Below are 9383 nucleotides of genomic sequence, written 5' to 3' on the forward strand. Positions count from 1 at the left end.
TTACGCATAATAAACAGAGTCCATTGTCCAGGCAAAAAATGAAAGTTTCTTGGGTTTATTTTCCATTGGCAAACAAACAAAGAACAATGGCTCGTTGCCGCCTCTCTTGCCCTGGTAAAAAACCAACTGCCCTCCCAGGTGCCTAGCTCACCTGTGTCTGCCAACCCATATACAGCGGGGAAAATAAGTATTGAACACGTCAACATTTTTCTCAGAAAATATATTTCTAATAGAGCTATTGACATGAAATTTTCACCAGATGTCGGCATCAACCCAAGTAATGCACACAAACAAAGAAATCTGAACATTAATGTCCATAAATTAAGTTATGTGTAATAAAGTGAAATGACACAGGGAATAAGTATTGAACACATGAAGAAAAGGAGGGGCAAAAAGGTATGGAAAGCCAAGAAAGCAGCTGGAGTTTGTCAGTATTTAGAATGTAATCCTGTCTCCTATCAGTGCAAAGTAATATCTGCTGGTTTAGTCCTGATTGATGCCTTTTAAAAACGTTTCTCACCACCAAGGTGTCAGACAATAAGTATTGCATGGTGGGCAATGGCAAAGAGCTGTCTAAGAGCTGTCTAAAGACCTACACAACCAAAGATTTCAGACAGAAGAGTCAAAACAATAATCAGAAGGGTTCCCTAACAGTCCAGGACACTGGTGGAGAGCTTCAGAAAGACCTGGGATCAGCAGGTACAGTTGTTTCATAGAAAACAATAAGAAATGCACTCAACTGCCATGTGTTGCATGGTGTGTGTGCATGGAGGCCATGGCAGTTGAGTGCATTACTTATTGTTTTCTCTGAAACAACTGTACCTGCTGATCCCAGGTCTTTCTGAAGCTCTCCACCAGTGTCCTGGACTGTTAGGGAACCCTTCTGATTATTGTTTTGACTCCTGTTTTGCAATTGTAAGGTTGTGTAGCTCTTTAGACAGCTCTTTGCCATTGCCCACCATGCAATACTTATTGTCTGACACCTTGGTGGTGAGAAACCTTTTTAAAAGGCATCAATCAGGACTAAACCAGCAGATATTACTTTGCACTGATAGGAGACAGGATTACATTCTAAATACTGACAAACTCCAGCTGCTTTCTTGGCTTTCCATACCTTTTTGCTCCTCCTTTTCTTCATGTGTTCAATACTTATTCCCTGTGTCATTTCACTTTATTACACATAACTTAATTTATGGACATTAATGTTCGGATTTCTTTGTATGTGTGCATTACTTGGGTTGATGCCGACATCTGGTGAAAATTTCATGTCAATAGCTCTATTAGAAATATATTTTCTGAGAAAAATGTTGACGTGTTCAATACTTATTTTCCCCGCTGTATGTAAACTCACCCGGTGTGCTCCAGCTACCCAGTACCTTCAAAATATAAGCATGGTTAAATACCAAAATAAACTTAATCAATACTATCATAAACAAACTAAAGGTGTATTCCCCAAACTAAACCACAAAAAATAACTAAATAATAAGTGATTAAATAATACAAAAGTAACAAATAGCTCCGACAGTCTGTCTTCATTTACTCTCCTGCTTCTTTTCATTATTAATGTCAAATAAACCTCTGGAAACTTTACACTTGTCTTTTGTCAGTGAACTGGGCTCTGTGGTGGACTGTTGTGTGTCTCTTAGGGACAAACAAGACTAAGGCTTCATAATATCATCACACACACCTGTATCAAACATATGACCTGTGTTTTGTTTCCATACATGAAGTTAAATGACAGACTACACAGTGTCTGGTTCATTCTGAGGACATTTCAACATGTTTCTAATCAAATCAATCATTTCTCATTAGATAGGCTACTGATCTAAAAGTCTAGAAATTAAATCTTATTCCTGACATGAAAACACTCACAGTGTAGTATCACACACACGCTTCCTGTTTCACCTGCTAGTACCAGTTAGCTGTTAGCCGCTGAGCTAGCTGCTGTCTCCGTTACCATGGACACACGGAGCGGATCCAAACGTCTCTTTCTACGTCATCACGTCTCTGCAGCTTCAACAGCTTCTTCATAAACTTTGTTCGTCAGTTTAGTGAAAGTTTTATCGCACTTACAGAGACTTGGAGCGAAGTTCTCGTAGACTCAGGTGATCTTCAGGTTGTCTGTTTACTTCACACACCTGAGACGAGACAGGAAGTGAAGCGGAAGCTGCTGCAGCTTTGACAGCGACACCTGGAGGTGAAGAGGAGGAGTTGCTCAACCAGCTGAGTGGAGCTGCACACACACTTTACTTTTACTTTTTATATGGACCTATTTTAAGTCCTAAATAAAAGCTATTATTATTATCATTAATAATAATAATAATAATAATAATAATAAAATAAAGATTTTGAACTCCACCCGTGCCCTTGATCTATTGATCGCACCATAATCTACTTTCCTACTGTGGGTTAACGTGCAGTTTTGTGACAAAGAGCCTGTGTTTTATTATATAACCCAGTTATAACCGCCTTTACATTTAGCCTACATTACATAAGCGACTGAAGCTTGTGTGTGTTTATGTTCATCCGTGTGTGGAGAGAGTTATAGACACACAGTTGTGTATCAGGCCACACAGACAGGACATGTTGCTCTGTACATCCACGCTGTCGGTTGCATACCTATATCAGCGACTGTGGTGTGTGACCTTCGACGTTTCCATAACAACAGGACACCCAATCATGTGGAAAACACAACAGAGCAGCGGCGGGTGGTGGTGGTGGTGGATCAAACAACAGAGACTGGGACTGAAACTTTTTTTTTTTTAAACTCCATTGTCATCACTTTAAAAACTGCAGATAAACATGATTTCCACCTGATTTAACATCAAACTGAGCTGCTTTGTTTTCCATATTTCATTTATATTTCATATCTTGAAGCACAAAACTTCTTTAACTTACAAAACAGACACTATATTTCTAAAGTTACATTAACTGATGGAGACCTGAAGCCCTCACAGTGCCCTGACTTCATTTGTCTCTAAAACAATGTGCACCGTTTGCTCTGTGTGCAGCCCGTGGTGGTCGTGGTTACACATTATCTTGGTGCAGGACGAAGGCTTATTGATGTGTGGCGGAGGGATGTTTGCACATTGTGTTCCACGGCTGAATTATCGGCTTTCCCCCCTCTCTGCTAAACCCAGTTAACCCAACACGTCTATCGACAACAAAGCCTGTTGGTGTGGAGTCCAGACTGAGCTGTGCAGTGAAATGGCTGCAGCAGCTAACTCTCTGTCCAGGGTCCAAATAATAGGCAATGCATGCTGGGAGCTGCACTGCACTAGTCAGATGCCCAGGAGGAATAATAAAGAGGGAGTATGCAGGATTTGTACCTTACTAGTGCTGGTTAAACTAGTTCTAGCGTCCCAAACGCGCCCTGTAACCTGTAAAATCTTGTTTATGACAGATAAGACGACACGAATATACAGATGGTAACATGGTAGATGATAAATAACCTTATCCACCGCTCCATGGATTGATTTCTCACCGGCTTCTTCGTTGAAAACAAATGCACATGGAGGAGAGGAGGGTTAGAGACACAGAGGAGGACAGACCGGACTTGGAGAGTTCATATTTAGGAGTTAAATCTAAAATACAACTGTCATAAAACTGAAACATTCATATGAAAAGGATATAAAAAGGAGAATAAAGTAAAACTGCAGCATGTGTCTGTTTGATTTTGGGCCTAAAGTCTATACCCAGTAACAATGAGAGGCCACCACCTTTATTTTGTGAGCTGAAGAGAACTGTGTTTGCAGGCACGCCTCCTGGATCAGGATCACCTGACGAGATCGTTGTAACTATGGAAACTGAACACAAACATGTTCCTTTTACAACTGTTTCTGCGGTGACATCCAGCTGCAGAGGTCACACATCAGATGTCTTGTTCATGTTCATTTGTCGCTGCAGGAGAACACACGTCGATGTAACGCCACACAGAGAAGCTCTCTAACGTTTTCCCTTCGGACGCCTTTGCATTGCAAATGAAGACGATGTGAAACAAAAGCCTCTTCAGGTCAGAGAGAGGAGGCGTCTGTTCCCTCTGCTGGATGGAGGTTGTGTTCATGAACAATCCTCCACTCGTTTTTCTGCCTCGTGACAGATATTTGATGGAGTGTTTTCAATCTGGGATGTTTCATATTTCACCGCCTCTTGTTGGTAGTTACTCACCTGTGTAAGGAGATCAGTGGATTGTCCTCTTTGTGTTTTGTCTTCCTCCTCCTCCTCTTGTTTCATTTGAAGGAGGTGGTGTTTGCGTCTCCAGCTCCTCCGGTTACCACAACACGCCACAAGCTGTTGCCTAGTGATGCTGCACCATAAAGCAGCTTCTTGCACTCGTACCTGACACGACATCCCCAGCCACTCATCTCAGGTGAACACGGGTCTGCTGCAAGAGACAAAGACATGGTGAGGACGGGTTATTATTTAATTTATGCCTCAGATCTGCACATGAGTGGCTTTTTGTTTTAAAAAAAAAACTGTTTGATGTCTTCTTGCAGCGTGAATGTATCTCTGTCCACGTCGGCCAAGCTGGGTCACAGATTGGCAATGCATGCTGGGAGCTCTACTGCCTGGAGCATGGCATCCAGCCGGACGGTCAGATGCCCAGCGACAAGACCATCGGAGGTGGAGATGACTCCTTCAACACCTTCTTCAGTGAGACCGGCGCCGGCAAACACGTCCCCAGAGCCGTGTTCGTGGACCTGGAGCCGACCGTCATAGGTCAGATTGTTGTTCTGCTGCAGGAAGGAAGGACTGTCAGTGTGTCTTTGGTTTTTAAATCTTGTTTTCTTGTTGCTCCTCAGATGAGGTCCGGACAGGAACCTACCGCCAGCTCTTCCACCCCGAGCAGCTGATCACCGGGAAGGAGGACGCAGCCAACAACTACGCCCGTGGTCACTACACCATCGGCAAGGAGATCATCGACCTGGTTCTGGATCGGATTCGTAAACTGGTGAGTTCGGCGGCTAGAGATTAACTCTTCTGGCCGAGTATGAGAGGAGTTCTGACGCTGAGTTTCCCCGCAGGCCGACCAGTGCACCGGCCTCCAAGGTTTCCTCATCTTCCACTCCTTCGGTGGAGGAACCGGCTCCGGCTTCACCTCCCTGCTGATGGAGCGTCTCTCCGTCGACTACGGCAAGAAGTCCAAGCTGGAGTTCGCCGTCTACCCAGCGCCCCAGGTGTCCACGGCCGTGGTGGAGCCGTACAACTCCATCCTGACCACCCACACCACGCTGGAGCACTCGGACTGCGCCTTCATGGTCGACAACGAGGCCATCTACGACATCTGCCGCAGGAACCTGGACATCGAGCGTCCCACCTACACCAACCTCAACAGGCTCATCGGACAGATCGTCTCCTCCATCACCGCCTCTCTGCGCTTCGACGGCGCCCTCAACGTGGACCTGACCGAGTTCCAGACCAACTTGGTGCCCTACCCCCGTATCCACTTCCCCCTCGCCACCTACGCTCCCGTCATCTCAGCAGAGAAGGCGTACCACGAGCAGCTGTCTGTATCTGAGATCACCAACGCCTGCTTCGAGCCGGCCAACCAGATGGTGAAGTGCGACCCTCGCCACGGTAAATACATGGCGTGCTGCCTCCTGTACCGCGGAGACGTGGTGCCCAAGGACGTCAACTCCGCCATCGCCACCATCAAGACCAAGCGCACCATCCAGTTCGTGGACTGGTGCCCCACCGGCTTCAAGGTGGGCATCAACTACCAGCCCCCCACCGTGGTTCCCGGTGGCGACCTGGCCAAGGTGCAGAGGGCCGTGTGCATGCTCAGCAACACCACCGCCATCGCCGAGGCCTGGGCTCGCCTGGACCACAAGTTCGACCTCATGTACGCCAAGAGGGCCTTCGTCCACTGGTACGTGGGCGAGGGCATGGAGGAGGGAGAGTTCTCCGAGGCCAGAGAGGACATGGCCGCCCTGGAGAAGGACTACGAGGAGGTGGGGACGGACAGCGTCGGGGACGAAGGAGAGGAAGAGGGAGAGGAGTATTAAATCAGAAACAAAGAACAAAACCAGCTCTGATTGATCCGTTTGCTCTTTTAAGTCTAAAATCCACAAATTGTGACATTTAGATATTTAATACAAATTCACACCGTGATAAAACTCCTCTGAATCTAATAAAGTATCAGTGATCAATTGATTTTCACTGTGTCTTTGTCCTGAAACAATAAAACTGAGACACGTTTCTGTTGTTTTACTTTGTGTGAACTCCAAACTACACAGCTCACACTTCATTTACTCACCTTCATATCTTAAATCTGATCAAGACAAAACTAATAATCAATCTACCGGTACTAACAGGATTTATATAATTTGTTTCTGACTTATTTTTCTTTACCATTATTAGTTCTTCTGTGCTTTATTTTGAAAGTCATGCTCTTTGACCTTTGCTGCAGTAATTCTTATGCAATATTAAAAGCAAAATCTTAGTATATTCAGCAATGAATTGATGATGTAAACTTCAAACTTCTGTCTCAGTGATTTAGAAACTAAATAAACATTTGATGCCAGTTTTTAAAGATCACTAGGATTTCCTGCAGGTCTTGAATGCAACATGAAGGTGATGAAAGTGCAGGATTTGGATGTTTTGGTCTCAACCGTCTGCTCTTATCTCATCAACCGTCAATGCTGCTGCTGTTCACTGATAAACACAACACAGTTTTTGTCTCCTACCTCAGTTTGTTTCTCCAGTTGTGACCCAGAAATCAAACTCTCGGTGGACTCATCCCAGAAAACACCACACGACCGGACCGGTGACACGGCAGCTTTGACCCGATCATTCTGCAGAAGAGCTTTTAAACAAAATTGGGGATTTAATCTGCTTCCTGTGGAAACTTTTGAGCTTCATCTTAAATAAAATAAATATAGTTTCCAAAAGAGACAATTTTAAATACTGGAGGGGTATCACCCATTTTAAAAGGCTCGAATTGTCACAGAAAAGAATCTGCTGACATTAAACCATCATTAATCAAATCCATCTTATCAGTTATTGATAATTTAAAGTTATAAGATGTATCTGATAGTGAGAATCTTTAATAAGACTTTTGAATTTATCTTGATTTAATGAGCTTTAACACTGTTCATAGTCACATGAGTCAAGTAAACACAGCACACAGACGTCAATTTATTCTCTTTATTCTCAGTGAAGATGAATAAAAATGAGACATGAAAGTGGAATGTGCAGAACTTAGAGGAACGAGTCCAAGCGGTTCAGCGTCGACACTTTTTTGGCGTTCATCTTGGGGGATCTAATACTCCTCCCCTTCATCCTCCTCCTCTCCGACGCTGTCGGTCCCCACCTCCTCGTAGTCCTTCTCCAGGGCGGCCATGTCCTCTCTGGCCTCGGAGAACTCTCCCTCCTCCATGCCCTCGCCCACGTACCAGTGGACGAAGGCCCTCTTGGCGTACATGAGGTCGAACTTGTGGTCCAGGCGGGCCCAGGCCTCGGCGATGGCGGTGGTGTTGCTGAGCATGCACACGGCCCTCTGCACCTTGGCCAGGTCGCCACCAGGAACCACGGTGGGGGGCTGGTAGTTGATGCCCACCTTGAAGCCGGTGGGGCACCAGTCCACGAACTGGATGCTGCGCTTGGTCTTGATGGTGGCGATGGCGGAGTTGACGTCCTTGGGCACCACGTCTCCGCGGTACAGGAGGCAGCACGCCATGTATTTACCGTGGCGAGGGTCGCACTTCACCATCTGGTTGGCCGGCTCGAAGCAGGCGTTGGTGATGTCGGCGACGGACAGCTGCTCGTGGTACGCCTTCTCTGCTGAGATGACGGGAGCGTAGGTGGCGAGGGGGAAGTGGATACGGGGGTAGGGCACCAAGTTGGTCTGGAACTCGGTCAGGTCCACGTTGAGGGCGCCGTCGAAGCGCAGAGAGGCGGTGATGGAGGAGACGATCTGTCCGATGAGCCGGTTGAGGTTGGTGTAGCTGGGACGCTCGATGTCCAGGTTCCTGCGGCAGATGTCGTAGATGGCCTCGTTGTCGACCATGAAGGCGCAGTCCGAGTGCTCCAGCGTGGTGTGGGTGGTCAGGATGGAGTTGTACGGCTCCACCACGGCCGTGGACACCTGGGGCGCCGGGTAGACGGCGAACTCCAGCTTGGACTTCTTGCCGTAGTCGACGGAGAGACGCTCCATCAGCAGGGAGGTGAAGCCGGAGCCGGTTCCTCCGCCGAAGGAGTGGAAGATGAGGAAACCTTGGAGGCCGGTGCACTGGTCGGCCTGCAGGGAAACACCGTTTAATTATTAAAATGTCGTCATATTGGAAACACAACACACTTTATATATTTTTTTTTCTAAAAACAAACTCACCAGTTTACGAGTTCTGTCCAGAACCACGTCGATGATCTCCTTGCCGACTGTGTAGTGACCACGGGCGTAGTTGTTGGCTGCGTCCTCCTTCCCGGTGATCAGCTGCTCGGGGTGGAAGAGCTGGCGGTAGATTCCTGTCCGGACCTCATCTGAGGAGCAACAAGAAAACAAGATTTAGCTCAATTATTGACCCATTTTTCCTTCAGGTATCAACCTAATTATGCTGCTTGTTAAGTTTCATAATTTGCAGACACGCCTTAAGCCCTCGTTATACTTGCTGTAAACTACGCGTACGCGAGCGCATCATGGCTGCCACGCGTAATCTGCGTCCGTTTGATGCGTCAAACGGACGCAGATTACGCGTGGCAGCCATGATGTCTAGTGAAGTCTGTGTTTTACCTATGACGGTCGGCTCCAGGTCCACGAACACGGCTCTGGGGACGTGTTTGCCGGCGCCGGTCTCACTGAAGAAGGTGTTGAAGGAGTCGTCTCCACCTCCGCGGATCTTGTCGCTGGGCATCTGACCGTCCGGCTGGATGCCGTGCTCCAAGCAGTAGAGCTCCCAGCATGCATTACCCATCTGGGTGCCGGCCTGGCCGACGTGCATAGAAATACATTCACGCTGCACGGAGAGAGAAAGAAAAGAGGAACAAAGATCAGACAAAGTTTTTTTTTCTCAATTGCCCCCGCCCATTACTAACAACAGACAGATTTTTGACAGTTTTAAAAACCGAGTGGTACATTTCTATGTAAAATGCGTTCAAACTTGATAACTCACCATTGTGACGACTGTTTTTCTCCTTCTCTCCGACGTGAAGTATCGGTTCCTGAAGGCAGTACTGAGAGGAGGAAGTGAAGCGCGTCATATTTATAGTCCGCGAGCTGGGGGCGTGGCCAAAGTGACGATTTGAATTTCCCGTCGGCGGGAGCAGGCGTTAGCCGGCGGTGCGTTCAAGTGCAACTAGAAAAAACCCAAAACTAAACGACTTTCCTGAAACAATGAAAAAATAACATAACGGCAACTTCTGTCAGCTGATCTGATCGATTTTGTTTA

General features: G+C 46.7%; 2 protein-coding genes across 2 annotated transcripts; one reads left to right on the forward strand and one right to left on the reverse strand.

Annotated features, from left to right (window-relative positions):
* Positions 1 to 4583: 4583 nt before the first annotated feature.
* Positions 4584 to 6005, forward strand: LOC311000223 (tubulin alpha-1A chain-like; the record flags this gene model as incomplete). Its single annotated transcript, XM_083990878.1, has 3 exons — positions 4584 to 4719; positions 4803 to 4951; positions 5025 to 6005. Exons 1-3 carry the CDS (start codon positions 4599 to 4601, stop codon positions 6003 to 6005), a joined length of 1251 nt encoding a protein of 416 aa, XP_083847004.1. The 5' UTR covers positions 4584 to 4598.
* Positions 6006 to 7132: 1127 nt separating this feature from the next.
* On the reverse strand, positions 7133 to 9167 carry LOC310999400 (tubulin alpha chain-like). Its single transcript, XM_083989811.1, has 4 exons — positions 9108 to 9167; positions 8729 to 8951; positions 8330 to 8478; positions 7133 to 8239 (listed from the first exon to the last, which is right to left on the reverse strand). The coding sequence occupies exons 1-4, from the start codon at positions 9108 to 9110 to the stop codon at positions 7262 to 7264; spliced, it is 1353 nt and encodes a 450-aa protein (XP_083845937.1). The 5' UTR covers positions 9111 to 9167; the 3' UTR covers positions 7133 to 7261.
* Between the last annotated feature and the right edge of the window lie 216 nt (positions 9168 to 9383).

This window comes from Trachurus trachurus (assembly GCF_905171665.1).
Source record: "Trachurus trachurus genome assembly, chromosome: 2".
Classification (NCBI taxonomy): Eukaryota; Metazoa; Chordata; class Actinopteri; order Carangiformes; family Carangidae; genus Trachurus; species Trachurus trachurus.